This window comes from Amblyraja radiata, chromosome 1, assembly GCF_010909765.2.
Source record: "Amblyraja radiata isolate CabotCenter1 chromosome 1, sAmbRad1.1.pri, whole genome shotgun sequence".
NCBI classification, from domain to species: domain Eukaryota; kingdom Metazoa; phylum Chordata; class Chondrichthyes; order Rajiformes; family Rajidae; genus Amblyraja; species Amblyraja radiata.
Genome location: NC_045956.1, coordinates 74729278 through 74745414, shown reverse-complemented (window position 1 = coordinate 74745414; position 16137 = coordinate 74729278). Strand labels below are relative to the sequence as shown.

Below are 16137 nucleotides of genomic sequence, written 5' to 3'. Positions count from 1 at the left end.
AAAGCACTGCAAATGGTTGGTGGGGGTTTGGATTGAAGTAAAAGCACTGCAAATGGTTGGTGGGATTTTTGGTTGAAGTAAAAGCACTGCAAATGGTTGGTGGGGGTTTGGGTTGAAGTAAAAGCACTGCAAATGGTTGGAAGTCTAAACTTGACAATATCCTGTTTGCGCTGTATGTTGATTTTAGATAAAACGTTGCCACTTATGGCTGTGATATTTGGCCATCTTTCTCAGTCCCCCTCTGCTCATCAGGTGCAGAGGATTCTTCCCATCAATGATAAATAAAAGTGTTATTAGTGTCTAAAAAAATGTTGAGAATCTCTCTCTTGTCAATCACGCAATGAAGGCCACACCTTTTCCGGTGGGAGGGGAGAGGGATTATAAAACCCGGAAGTGTGGGTGTGGCTCAGTCTCTGCATGCTGGGGGGAGGGAGAGGTCACGACTCTGTCTGAGCTGTGAATTAACTGAACACACTGAATTTCTACTGAACTGTGAGTGTGGTGTTTTGTGTGGTTTTATGGTGTTTTTATGGTGGTTTCACCCTGCATGAAATGGTATGAAACTGCATTTGAATGTGGTGGCCTTGCACCCTGCTTGAAGTGGTCGTAGACTGCACTTGAATTCGGTGGCCTTGCACCGTGCTTGAAATGGTAGGAAACTGCACTTGAATTTGGTGGCTTTGCACCCTGCTTGAAATGGTAGGGAAATGGATTTGAATTTGGTAGCCTTGCACCCTGCTTGAAATGGAATCTCAAGGAATAGCCGTGAGTCAACTGCCAGCACACCAGCCGTGAGTGAGCTGCCAGCACATCAGGCTTGAGGGACTGAGCTGCCACCCCAAGAATCCATTTGGTCCACAATGTCCATACTAGCCCTCTGGAGACCAGTCCCTTCAGCCCACAACACCCATACCAGCGCTCCAGAAAGCACCCTTCCCCCCCCACTGGCCACCAATATTGGAATTGGTGAAGAGGTGGAATATTGCGTTGGGGAACCAGCCCTCCCGTGTGAACATCGGACCCAACGGGTCCCACTTAGTCTAGTATGCTTTAAAAGGACCTGAATGCTGTGCATATAATTGGAAAGCAAGTGCGCTTACACTACAGTTACATTGTTCCAGTAAGGAATCCTCTTGAAATAGACTTTTCATTTGGACAGTTCTTTGTATGAGAAGTGAATCAATGAGAAAAAATAGTTAATTTAGGTTGGTGTTTCATTAGACATCATCGAAATTATTTTTTTTTTTCTGTTTTTAGATAACCAAAAGACAAAATACATGCAGTGTGCCCACAGGCTCTATTCTCTTTCATGCTGCTGACTTAATTTCACTGCAAAGATCATACCCTAGTTATACCTCTTAATCAGTTTCAGTATTTCACTCACGGTGGAATCAAGACTGATAGGCTTGTGGTCGTCAGTGTTTGTTTTACCACCCTTTTTATATGAAGCCAGACTCGCAAAATAGTGCTTACTAATGTGCCAGCTAGATGTTAGCAAAATCAGAGTCATATGCAAATAAAGTGCTGAAGCAACATAGTTACAAGATTGGCTATTAAAAAAACAGGAGATTTGTGGTGAATGGCTGATTGCCTAATGGGTTGATGTGTATTGGGGTTACCATCAAAGGTTATTAATAGGCCCACAACTCATCAGAACTGAATTTGAAGGCACGGATAAGTTTTAAAATTTTCAAATGAGAAGTTGAAATTTTAATTTGAAAATCACAATTAATTGGCCCATAAGACTCATAGGAAATGTCGATGGAGGCAGTGAGAAAGGTGCCAGAGTAATTCAGGAGATGGATTGAAGGAATGCAAAGATACATAATGATGACATTTAATGCAAAGTTCTGCATTTTGGAAGTAAGACATGGAACAATAAACATTAATTGGTACAAGTTGAAAGAACCAATAAACACAGGGGATCACATAAATAAATATTTTGGGGTCCAAGGACAAGTTGATAGGATGACTGTTGAAGTCGAATGTAGGATGCTTAGTTTTCTGAATGATGGCACACACTACAAAGCAAAGTAACATATCAAATCCCAGCTGGAAATTGTGTCCAATTCTGGGCATCAAACTTTAGAGAGAAAGTCAAAGTCCTGGATAGAGTGAAACCGAGAGTTTCCACAATGATACCAATCCAGAGGGATTTTCATTATGTGTGCAAACAAAATAAATTGGGATTACTCACCTTAAAGGAGAGAAGGTTAAACAAAGTTGCATCAGAAATAAAATTCAAAGGGTTATTGATAGGATGAGATTCTGCTTCTGTGAGCTGGTTTCAGTAATAAAGTTGCAGAAATTCAAAATAAACAGAAAAAGAACAAAATAAATAAGGAGCATGTAGGAGAATTTTAGGTTGAATGCAATGTACTATGATGATCTCCAACAGGTTGTTTGAAAATAAAATGGAAGCAAATGTATAACACGGTGATGGTCACGGTGGCGCAGCGGTAGTAACAAAGAAACATAGAAAATAGGTGCAGGAGGAGGCCATTCGGCCCTTCGAGCCAGCACCGCCATTCATTGTGATCATGGCTGATCGTCCCTTATCAATAACCCGTGCCTGCCTTCTCCCCACATCCCTTGACTCCACAAGCCCCTAGAGCTCTATCTAACTCTCTCTTAAATCCATCCAGTGATTTGGCCTCCACTGCCCTCTGTGGCAGGGAATTCCATAAATTCACAACTCTCTGGGTGAAAATGTTTTTTCTCACCTCAGTCTTAAATAACCTCCCATTTATTCTAAGACTGTGGCCCCTGGTTCTGGACTCGCCCAACATTGGGAACATGTTTCCTGCATCTAGCTTGTCCAGTCCATTTATAAGATCCTTTTATAAGATATCCCCTCATCCTTCTAAACTCCAGTGAATACAAGCCTAGTCTTTTCAATCTTTCCTCATATGACAGTCCCACCATCCCAGGGATCAATCTCGTGAAACTACGCTGCACTGCCTCAATCACAAGGACGTCCTTCCTCAAATTAGGAGACCAAAACTGTACACAATACTCCAGATGTGGTCTCACCAGAGCCCTATACAACTGCAGAACCTCTTTACTCCTACACTGAAATCCTCTTGTTATGAAGGCCAACATTCCATTAGCTTTCTTCACTACCTGCTGCACCTGCACGCCAACTTTCAATAACCGGTGAACAAGGACACCCAGGTCTCTCTGTACGTCCCCCTTACCTAACCTAACCCCATTGAGATAATAATCTGCCCTCTTATTTTTGCCGCCAAAGTGGATAACCTCACATTTATCTATATTATACTGCATCTGCCACGCATCTGCCCACTCACTCAACCTGTTCAGGTCACCCTGCAACCTCCTAACATCCTCTTCACAGTTCACGCTGCCACCCAGCTTTGTGTCATCTGTAAACTTGCTAGTGTTGCTCCTAATTCCCTATTCCAAATCATTAATATATATGGTAAACAGTTGCGGTCCCAACACCGAGCCTTGCGGCAATCCACTCGCCACTGCCTGCCATTCTGAAAAGGACTCCTACTCTTTGCTTTCAGTCTGCCAACCAATTTTCTATCCATGTCAACAGCCTACCCCCAATACCATGTGCTCTAATTTTAGTCACCAGTCTCCCGTGCGGGACCTTATCAAAGGCTTTCTGAAAGTCTAGATAGACTACATCCACTGGCACCCTTTCATCCATTTTATTTGTCACATCCTCAAAACATTCCAGAAGATTAGTCAAGCATGATTTCCTTTTCATAAATCCATGTTGACTTGGACTAATCCTTTTACTGCTATCCATATGCCCCATTATTACCTCTTTAATAATTGACTCCAGCATCTTTCCCACCACCGAAGTCAGGCTGTAATTCCCCGTTTTCTCTCTCGCTCCTAAAAGTGGGATAACATTAGCTATCCTCCAATCCACAGGAACTGATCCTGAATCGGTAGAGTTGCTGCCTTACAGCGAATGCAGCGCAGGAGACCCGGGTTCGATCCCGACTACGGGTTCTGTCTGTACAGAGTTTATATGTTCTCCCCGTGACCTGCGTGCATTTTCTCTGAGTTTTTCGGTTTCCTCCCACACTCCAAACACGTACAGGTTTGTAGATTAATTGACTTGGTAGATGTAAAAATTGTCCCTAGTGGGTGTAGGATGGTGTTAATGTGCGGGGATCGCTGGTCAGCACGGACCCGGTGGGTTTCCGCACTGTATCTCTAAACTAAATCCACTCAGAAATGCCAAGAATAGCAAGTGAACAAAATGTCCTCTGAGTTAAGTTCTGGAAGTCATTGCCATCATCACTTTCACTGCAGCAGGTGGCAAAAGAAGAGGGGAAAACTTACAGGATCTTCTCCTTACTAATACAAAATTCCATGTCTACATTGGAAGGTGAAATCACCAAGCAGCCACTGTGCAGGCTGCCTCACACACTCTGGATATTCTCCATCTCAGCTCAGAAGATCTCCATCCAGATGGTTCAACCATTCAAATGCCAGTCTTCTGCTAATTTGGTATGCACTTAAAAGGTATAAAGGTAGATACATCTCCAGGGCATGATCAGTATATCCAAAAACGCTGTTGGATGAAAGACTAAATTGTATTTGCATCAGTGTTAGGCAGAAGACTGTCCAATGCTGTGCCTTTATTTAAAGGGCACAGCAAAGAAAAACGTGGCAAATATAGACTAGTAAGCCTGAATTCAGTAAGACAGAATCGAGAACTACAGAATCTACACTTGTCCCTTTACCTCCCCCCTTGACTCCATCCAAGGACCAATCAGTCTTTCCAGGTGAGGCAGAGATTCACCTGCACCTCCTCCAACCTCATCTACTGCATCCGCTGTTCCAGCTGTCAATTTCTCTACATCGGTGAGACCAAGCACAGGCTCAGCGATCACTTCGCTGAACACCTCTGCTCAGTCCATCATAACCAACATGATCGCCCGGTTGCTCAGCACTTCAACTCCCCCTCCCATTCCCACTCAGACCTTTCTGTTCTGGGCCTCGTCCATTGCCAGAGTGGGGCCCAGCGCAAATTGGAGGAACAGCACCTCATATTTTGCTTGGGTGGTTTACACCCCAGTGGTATGAACATTGACTTCTCTAATTTTACATTGCCCTTGCTTTTTTCCTCCTTCCCCTCCCCATTCCCAATTCTCTCACATCCTACTGTCTGCGCCTACTTCCTTTCTTTTTCCCCCATCCCCCAGCCCCGGCATCAGTCTGAAGAAGGGTCTCGACCCGAAATGTTGCCAACTTCTTCTCTCCATAGATGCTGCCTCACTTGCTGAGTTTCTCCAGCTGTTGATTGTGTTTGTTTGTTTGAAGTAACAAAGAAGTAAGTTAGGGCAGGGCAGTAGACGTTGTCTCTATGGACATCAGCAAGGAATTTAATAAAATTCCAGATGGCAGGATACTCTGGAAGATTAGATTGTATAAATGCAAGTGAGAGTTAGCTAATTGGACACAGCTGATCACAAAATCGATGGGGCACTTCTGGACCCTTCTACAAACTAGATATGTAATTCTATACCTAATTAACTTGATGGTTGAAAGCAGAGGGTAATGGTGGAATATTGTTTATTGGGCTGGAGGCCAATGACTAGTGGTGGGCTGCAGCGGTCAGTGCTGGGCCATTGGTGGTTTGTCATAGATGTGCATCTTGGTCGGCATGGATGAGTTGGGCTTAAGGGGCTTATTCTATGCTGAACAAGTCAATGACTCCACAGAATATCAAGATACATCTGAATGTACTGTGTAAAGACTACAGGTCCAGACAATATGCTGGCTGTAATATTGAAAACTTGTACTCCAGTAATAATCACGTCATCAGCCCAGCTCCAATTGTTCTGGAGTTATTATTGGTCCAGAATACCAATAACTCTGATATTTGCCCAGCAATGCGGAAACCAGCCAGGCACATCCAGTCCATTAAATTCCATACAAATTCAGTCTAGCTAATTGCCACAAAACCTACCCACATTCAGTCATCTGCGGAATGGTAGAAAATGTCACCAATAATGCCGTCAACTATTTGCTTAGCATCCTTGTCTACATTTGACAGCAGTATAATTTGGTTTCAGAAGTGTGTTGAGTTCAACCATTTCTAGAACTTATTCCTTCGAAAGCTCCATGGGAATTAACATGGGTAATTCTGCGTCCTTTTCCCACATGCTCAGACAGAATTCAGAAATAAACAGGAGAGATAAAATGAGCTGGAACTACAGGGCAAAGGCCTACAGTAAAAATATTCTCCACTCCATTACTATTGATGAGGCCAGAATTGTATGCAAGAATAATGGTTAGAATAATGATGTTCAGTTATTTATGCATAACTGGTACAGCAAGTAAAACAAAGAAATACACAAACAATTAAATGCAATGATGAATAAATTACAATGCAAGTTATTTTCTTCCATAGTTAACTTTGCAAAGACACCACTTTGAAATTAATAAGCATTGAACGTCATAGTTTCTGTATAATAGATGCATACTATTTGCGTAGATATCCAGTGCTGGTGGATACATTCTGACCTCCCATCCACCTCACTGGAGACTGTAGAACTATCTTCAATTGGACTGGACAGGTGGTGCAGACATATAAATACCTTGGAGTGCATCTTGATAACAAACTGGACTGGTCTGTCAACTCTGACTCCCTCTACAAAAAAGGCCAGAGCAGACTCTTTTTCCTCAGAAGGCTCAAATCCTTCAATGTGTGTAATGACATGCTGCACATGTTTTACAACACTGTGGTTGCAAGTGTTATTTTCTACGCTGTTGTCTGCTGGGGCAACAGCATTAGTGCAAAAATCAACAAGAAGCTGGTCAAACTGGTTAAACGAGCTAGCTCAGTGCTGGAGGGGAGAGTAGACTCTGGGATGGATGTGCTTGAGAGGCGTATGAGGCACAAGGTGCAGGTCATCCTGAAAAACCCCGGGCATCCCCTCCATGTAATTCTGGAGAGTCAAAAGAGCACTCGGAACAACAACCGGCTCCTCTCCCTGCCCTGTAGAACGGAGCGGTTCAGGAGATCCTTCACCCCCGCAGCCATTAGATTTTATAATTCGGACCGCTAGGCTGTAGGGGGATGCATTTTGCATTTTTTAATTTTTAATTGTTAATTATTGGTCTTTTTAAGTATTTATTGCTCTCAGGTAGTGTCCACATTGTATTCTATGTATTTTCTGTCTGCGTTCATTTTGAATCTGTGGGTTTGTTGGTTGGGGGCTTCTGGACATCTGAATTTCCCTGAGGGGATCAATAAAGTATTTATTATTATTATTATTATTATTATTTATCAGACATTATCTTGCACTACATGTTGTACCCTTTATCTGTGCACTATGGACTGCTTGTTTGTAATCATGCAAAGTCTTTTCTTTGACTGAATGGAATGTAAACAAAAGCTTTACACAGTGCCTCAATGCAGGTGATAAAAATAAGCTAAACTAAAAGTACAATTTAACATATTGATCATTGCTAATTATTCACAATGAAACATTCTGGCATAGAAAATTAGCTATTACATATGTTGGATCTCATTCCTTCAAAGTAATTTAAATAGATTTTAATATATTTCGAATTCAACTTTAAAATAGTTTTACTTTTTCATTTTTTCCTCCCTCCTTTATTCCATCTATCTTGACATCTTCTGCGTCCCTTTTTGTGGATTTCATTTAACACTGGGTGCATACAATAACATTCTTTTTTTTAATATTGCAAATTTCATCCATTACTGAGACATCATATTGGTACGCGTGTTCACCTACGTTGCCGCATCCACTTGTTCAGCGACTATGTTGACAAACGGTTTGTTGAATGGAATGGCTCCGTTTGGAATAGATGCCATTTCAAATCATGTTATAGAAATCTGAGACATCATCTCTGAACTGAACTGAACTGAACTTTATTTATAGAGCACTTTAAAAACAACCACTGTTGCAACAAAGTGCTGTACATGGCTAATCATAAACATAAAACAAAACAATAAAAACATTATAAGACAGTAAAAACAATAAAAAAACAATAGAAACACTAAAACAGTGTTTTATAACCAAACATAGTTTATAACCAAAACAGTGTTTATAACCAAACATATTCTCCTTTCACCCCTCCCCCTACATTTGTAATTCTTAATGTCAGTGTGTAAAAAATATTATGTTGCGCTTACCATCTATATCCATTGCTTCTCTCAGGATGTGCAATTTCTTCTGTCGTTCTTTTATCCTTTCATAAACACCCGAGAGAGCAGATGAGATGGAAAGTTCAGAAGTATGATGAGATCTTTGAAGACCGAGTGAGGCTGCTACTTGCCCCAAGTCTGGGTGCTTTCTCTCTCCGATTTGGGGGGTGTTTTTAATCTGCCTGCCTATCCCATGCGGACAAAAATTACGATGATGAGAACTATCTCCAGGTGCTATTATTTTTCTGTTGTAACAGTCCAGGTCGACTGTGGAGGTCCAGGGCTTCTTCCTGCCATGGTCACAAATGTAATTGGACTTCCTTCGCAAACCGTGAGATCGAGATTGTAATTTTTGGCGTACTTCCCTTGTATCTTCATGTCCAGAAGCTGTATGATAAGACTCCAAATCTGATGCCCTATCAGTAATTGCTAAAAAGCCCATAGATTTGCTAAGTCCTTTATTTAGTGAGGCCTGCTCACTGAATTGTGCTTTGTATTTTGCTGCTACACCGGGAGCTGGACTTCTTTCTGTAATATTAACAGACAAAGAAATTACATCAATATAATCCATGCACAACTGAACATATAACATGTTTCCCTGGCAAAGATAAACACCTGTGAATGTTAGCTATCCGATATGCAAATAGAAAATGTTTAAAGTATGTAGCATTTATAATAAATCGTTCTAAATGTAAATTTATTTTCCTTTCAGATGATAGTTTTGCACTAAAGTATACCTACCATTGCCCAGCTCATAATTTTCTTTACTAGATTCGCAGTAGGAGTAACAGCAAAGCGAGCAGGACATACTGCTGTTGTAGACCAGTGAGTTCCTTGTGCATACACAGCAAATTGATAGAAAGAACATGGAGGTAATATTTTGCAGTCATGGGGAGCAAGTGGAATGTGCAATGTTAGTGTTTGTATTCATGGTGTTGCTGGGCATACTGTACACTTGAGGTGATGTTGTCCATGCTACCATTGCACCTGCATAAGCTTCAAAACATTGATATTTCACTGAAATCTCCAGCATTCAAACAGTAAGGATGTAAACGCTGTTCATCTCAATTTAAAAAAAAATAATACATTTAGGGCTTTTTATTTGAGTCTTTTCTGGCAAACATCCTTTCAGAGACTGAAAATTAACCCCATCAAAACATGGAGTACCCTTCATTACAATTTTAATTTGAAGAGATTTTTATATAAAGGTACAATATTATTCTGTCCGCCTCTTATTGCAACTTTTCTTTGTCTAATTTAGTCTTCTCTCACATTGTTTAACTTACTGTATAATTTTACATTGAATGAAGTACTCTAATTGAGACTTCCCAACGGGCACAACTAGTATGTTTTATTATGATTGGTTGGAAAGATATGCTAATGCTTCCCCTATTTGTGTAGATCCCTGATGCCTTATGACGAGTGTATGAATAAAAATGTCCCCGAATATATCTGGGGCAGCTCCAACTATAAATTCTGCTGATCACAATATCTGACCCAATGCAAGGGACATGAAAGACAAACATTTCTTTCAAATATCTGTTCTCATTCTATTGAATTTAACAATCACAATAAAACTGTCAATTTACCTGCATAAAGAATAAACGGTTCTGTACATAAATATGGTTCTGTACAAAAAATATCTAGTAATCTACGGAATACTTTATGGTAGCGGCTTTGGGACAATTTCCCTGGCAATGCTCCAGAGATGGAAAAGACAGAATTTGATGCGTGTCTGATCACAAACTCAATTCATGCCAACAGTGACCAGTTCAATCTATGGGAATGATATGAATCAACTTACAAATAGATATTATCATAATTCATTCCATGGTAGACACTGTGCATGTGATCCCACTGCTAGACAATGTCCTTCCGAGCATCTTTTGTCATATATTTTGTCTATCCCCACACCTAAACTAATGGAGATTAAAAAATCTTAACGTCCGTGTCTATGGACTGTGAATACAATCACCAATATTGCACATAGCATTCAGCCCCATTGTCTGCACAATATTATCTCCATGTTCTTATCCATCAATTAGGGGTGGCACAGTGGTGCAACGGTAGAGTTGCTTCCTTACAGTGCCTGGGACCCGGGTTCGATCCTGACTACGGGTGCTGTCTGTATGGAGTTTGTACGTTCTCCCTGTGACCTGCATGGGTTTTCTCTGAGATCTTCGGTTTCCTCCCACATTCCAAAGACGTACAGGTTTGAAGGTTAAATGGCTTGGTAAATGTAAATTGTTCCTAGTGTGTGTAGGATAGTGTTATTGTGCGGGGATCACTGGTCGATGAGGACTTGGTGGGCCGAAGGGCCTGCTTCTGTGCTGTCTCTCTAAACAAAATTAAATTTGCTGGGCATAGGATTGCATAGAAAACTTTGTAAGCATAGAATTTTTCAGAAGAGCTCTTAAAAACTAAATCTCCATACCCAATTATTTTATAAATGAGTAACTCACTTATAACATTGACTATGACTAATCTTTATCAGGGTTGCCATATGGTTTGTGATCCATATTGTACAACTGCTGATTAATTGGAGGTTGAAAGAAGGCACATCAAAAATGCTGAATGTTTCTGACATTCAAAACCACTAATAACTTGAAATATTATGAAGCCATTAAAATATTTATAAAGCCAAATTTTTGAATAATTAAGTAATTAAAAAAAACAAAAACCTAGATGACCAAATATTTACCCTGGTCCCTCCGCTATTTAACCTCTATTGAAAGCAATGGAAATGCAGTCTCTACACTGGGTTCTGATGAGGATCCATAAACTTAAATATTGCGTCCTTTTCTCTTTCCACAGATGCTGCCTGGGTTGCGAAATGCTTTTAACAATGTTACTTTTATTGTTTTTAATTTTCCTATGATTGATACCCCCTCCCCATTGCAGCTCCCATGACAGCTGCAAACAGCTGACTGCACATTTATGGCATCCAAATTTACACACAAAGCCTAAAGTTGATTACAGTTATTCAGTGAATTATTGACAATTACACTGGCAGATGCTGACATTTGCTGCTAACGTCTCAACCTGCAATTCTCAACCACCTTCATTATAGTGGAATAGCTGATAGGTTTGGCCAGCAGTAGTAACCTTACCCGGCAGCTTATTAGCACGGGCAGCCACTCAAATCTGATGGGAAATCTTAATTGTGGCCCTGCCTGCTCCTTATGCATGACATCATTTGATATAGTTTTTTAACTTTGTTTTCCAACAAACTCTGCCAAGAGATATCTTTTTCTACAGCTGTGCTTAAGATAAATATCAAAAAACAGGTTCATCAGCAAAAAAAAAACCACATTAAAAATGAATGTATTGTTTTATGTGTATCCGCGCTGCAAAAGCAATGTACAAGTGGCACAACAAACTACCATTTCTTGAAAACGTATCATAAAATTACAATTAACTGCATTTGACCAATTAAAATCTCGTCAATAATATTGGGTTCATTGAAATGCATTCAAGTCATCCGCACACAAAGATTGAGTCATATTGCTCCATATTTCTGCTTAGATTGACACAGTTCAAATCCAGCCTCGTGTTTGTGTTTGAACTCGGGTTACAATCCACAAACGGAATCTGCAACATTTTTGGAGGCAGCTCATTTTCACTCAAGTTCCTTGTGTACAAGTATGAGCCGCGTCACGGCCTCACACCACCAGAGAATATTTGGCATTTCATCACCATGTGAAAGTTGTTAGTTAGATTAAAAGCAACACAGCAAGCAGGTACAGGCAAATTTAAAAGGAGCCTGGGAGACTGAACCTCAGCAAATTTTTGGATACATTTGGTTTAAACAAAGAGCTGAGAAAGGCCAAGTAGTTTCCACAGGGCAAGTTAAACAGAAAATAATCATACAGCAATTGTACTTTAAGTGCAGTATACTTGTTGTGTTAGTTGAGTTAATTTAACAAATAAAGGTTTGGCAGGATAGCTTCAATTCATGGAATGCACTTCCGGCAGCTCGTGGAAACTGTAGGCTGTTCCCATGGCCCGGTCAACCGCAGTGTGAGAGGTTTTATCAGCTGGAGAAGCTTGAGCTCCGTGTATCTGGACCTTGGGCAACAGCTGATATTTCACGGGCTCATTCCATAGCACGTATCTGGAGTTGGTCACCTCACAACTCAGAACAGTGCAGGCAGGGCCGGCCTTAGGAGGTGTGGGGCCCAATTGGGAAAAATTTTCATAGAAATATAAAGAAATAATTATAAATGAGTCACGTGTCGTGAGTAATATGACAGTCAGTCGGCTTTAAAAAAAAATCTTAAACCGCGCATGCGCAGATTATTCTCTCCATAAAAATAAAAATAAAAATAAATAAAGTAACAATTCAATTTTCCCACGGCTTCCAAATCTCCTTCTTTCTGAATGGGTGGGGGGTGGAGGGTGACGGCAGGTGGAAAGATGGTGGGAAAAATGGGAGCACACCGGGACAAGTTGAATCAGTTGTCATCTTATTGAATGACAATACTAGTTCAACTTATCAAGGGACCAATTCGGGGGAGAGTTCCTTTCACAGCGTGTGGGGAGTTGCGGGGTAAAGTTGCGGGGAGGGCAGGAGCATTGAGAAGGAGGTGGTCGGGTTCATGCCAGTAACTCACTCACTCACCGCTGCCGCGGCGCTCCGGGCGCGGAGCTACCGCATTGCGGCTGGGGAGGGAAGCAGCTCGCGTGGCTATGAGCGGCCTCCATCACTGGACAGCGGAACCGACTGCCATCTCAGCGCCTTCTGCCGGCCCGCTCACCTCTGGCAGTGCTCTCCGTCTGAACAGTGAGGGGACTAGCTCAAGAGCAAAGATCATAGAGTGGAGTGGGTCAACGGGTGATGGATAACATCACAGCGGGCAGTGGAGCTTACTCCTGTGTCACCGCGAACAAGGGATCAATTGATGTTACTCGCACTGACATATGGAGTAAGCTCCACCACCCGCTGTCCTGTTATCCATCGCCTGCTGACCCGCTCTTGAGCTGGATGATTCCCGGACAACCCCCTCCTTCTCAACGTTCCTGCCCTCCCCTCAACTTTACCCCTGGACGACGACCCACACGCTCTGAAAGGAACTCCACACCCACAGCAGCGCTGTCCTTTTACAGCCGCTTCCCACTTTAGAGCCGCAAGGTAATATCTTGCCCAAACTCAGTTGTGTCTTTCTATCTCAAGAAATATCACAAAATATGCCATTGTTTCAGCCACATTATGACAAAATATAGAATGTAGGGTTATTTGTTATCAGTCACCCCATCCCAGAAACAACAGTACTTAAAGAAGAACATTTGTTTTACTAATTTACGAGCATGTGCCACATATCCAGCAAAATGTTGTGATAATTGCATAAAAGGTATTATTTTATAAGAAATTTGGTGTGGAATGATAATCCATCTCAATACTCATTTAGGCAAGTCCCAAGCTATAGATACTTTTCCCCCACCCCCAATCCCCCTCGCCCGATCTTCATTGAACCTACCATTTGACCCATCTTTTACTCAGCTGCTATAACGTTTCCTTCCTATCAAAATCTCTGTGTAGCATCTCTGTCCCTATCTTCCAATTCCCAGATTGAAATAAAATCCAACTTTCGACTTAAAAATTTCGCAGCAGGATCGCTATATAAATGCAAATATATGGTATTTTATCCCAGCATCCCCCCCCCCCCCCCCCCTTACCGTCACACAAGAAGCATAACTTGAAGCATTTGCATTTGGAGACGTTCGATACGGACCAGGAATGAAAATTAATTGCTATGAATCGATTAACAGCAAGCTATGAGGTGAGATTGAAACACCTGTCAGAGGGCGAAGAAACAATCCTGCGTTGACGGCGTATTGTTTTAAGTGAGCATTTTGCAACGACCTTACCATATTCTTTCCACGGAAATCTCCTATTTCACTTTGAAATTATATTAATTTATAACCGTTTGTAACATCAGTAACCACCTTAATGTTCGTGCGTTTAGAACCGGGTATGCTTGAAATAATTAATTGTAATGTACTGTATCTTAAAAAAAAACTATATCAACCAGGTGTGAAAATTACACTGAATCGAACGATGATTGAAAATGCGTGGGAATCGACTAATCACGATCCTACTGCGAAAAGTCGACAGTTGTATTTTATTTCAAAGTGGGAATTTGAAGATAGGGACAGAGATGCTACACAGAGATTTTAAACTCGGGAGGGCTCTTGGGTGAACTCGCACAGTGGGACAGGGCTTGAGGCAGCATCTATGGAGCAAAGGAAATAGCCAACGTTTCGGGCCGGGTCTGAAGAAGGGTTTTGACCCGAAACGTTGCATATTTCCTTTGCTCCATAGATGCTGCCTCACCCGCTAAGTTTCTCCAGCATTTTTGTCTACCGCACAACGTCAATGATTCCGGGAATGCCGAGAGAGCTAGAGAGAGACGAGATGGGGAGCGGGAGAGAGAGAGAGCACACGAGAGAGAGAGGGAGTGAGAGAGCGAAAGACAGAGAGACACAACGTGGGTTGGTAGGCAAATTGAATGACTAACCTGCTGCAGACCAAGAAGCTCACCAAGAAGAAGTCCTCAATCATGATGGTGAGTTTAAAGAAATTCTCAATGTGTCATCAATGCATCGATCTACATTCCTCAGTAAATGTAATTCTGTATTGAACAAGTGTTAATGACGCTGCGTGAATTGTATTCAAAAGGAACTCAGCGTCATTAATACTTGTTCATAAGATCATAACTGATAAGAGTAGAATTAGGCCATTCGGCCCATCAAGTCTACTCCGCCATTCGACCATGCTGGAGAAACTTAGCGGGTGAGGCAGCATCTATGGAGCAAAGGAAATATGCAACGTTTTGGGTCAAAACCCTTCTTCAGACCCGGCCCGAAACGTTGGCTATTTCCTTTGCTCCATAGATGCTGCCTCAAGCCCTGTCCCACCTTCAGCCCTGTAATCTTTTTGTTTTTTCGTTTTTTTTGTTATGTTGAAGTGTGTTTTTTTTATTTTTTTTATAAATGTTTTGATGTGGGGGAAGAGGGTACGGTAAGGGGGATACCGTCCTTCAGTCGCTTCTTGGAGAGGACGCGACTATTATTCGAGTCGCGTCCTCCCCCCCCCCCCCCTTTGATGGACATAATGTTAATGTGATCAGTCAGGACAAATTGTCAGTGATATTTATGCACAGGAATTTGAAGATCTCGATCATCTCTGATGCAGCCTGGGGTATATATTCCACACTGCTTCCTCAGCAGTGAGAATCTCAACATATTAAAAATACTAATAACTCTTTTATTTTTCATCAATGGGAAAAATTATCTTGTCCTGCGCAGCGCAGCCAAAAATCACAGCCGTAAGTGGCAGCGTTTATTCTAAAATCAATATACAGAACAACAGGAAGTGGTCAAGATCAGACTTTTAGTAATGTAGATTGGTGAGGCCATACTTAAAGTATTGTGTTCAGTTTTGGGCACCATGTTATAGGAAAAATGTTGTCAAGCTGGAAAGGGTTCCGAGAAGATTTACGAGGTTGCCAGCACTTGAAGACCTGAGCTACAGTGAGAGGTTGAGCAGAATAGGATTTTATTCCTTGGAGCACAGGAGAATGGGGGTGATCTTATAGAGGTGTACAAAACCATGAGAGGAATAAGGTGGTGGGTGTATGGAATGAGGTAGTTGAGGCAGGCACTATTGCAATATTTAAGAAACATTTAGACAGGTACATGGATAGGATAGGTTTAGAGGGATATAAACCAAACACTGGCAGGTGGGACAAGTGTAGATGGGGCATGCTGACCGGTGTGGGCAAGTTGGGCCGAAGGTCCTGTTTCCCCACTGTATGACTGTATGACTCTGAAATGTGACAGATGTACGGAGCAAGTTTAAACATTTCAGTAATAAAGTTCGGCAAGCTGCAGACAAAATTAACCATGTGGGATTACAATGTTATGGCAACAACAAATAGCTAGCGTAATGAAAGGGTAGGAATAAATTTAAA

General features: G+C 41.6%; 1 protein-coding gene across 6 annotated transcripts in view; it reads right to left on the bottom strand.

The window, feature by feature from the left end:
• The window catches only part of ptpn13 (protein tyrosine phosphatase non-receptor type 13), a 288106-nt gene that overhangs the window by 161190 nt on the left and 110779 nt on the right, over positions 1-16137 (bottom strand). For all 6 annotated transcript variants that reach the window (XM_033024321.1, XM_033024313.1, XM_033024330.1 and 3 more), the window contains one exon: positions 8153-8692. In XM_033024321.1, coding sequence (XP_032880212.1) covers positions 8153-8692 — 540 coding nt within the window. The remainder of the gene's footprint in view (positions 1-8152; positions 8693-16137) is intronic.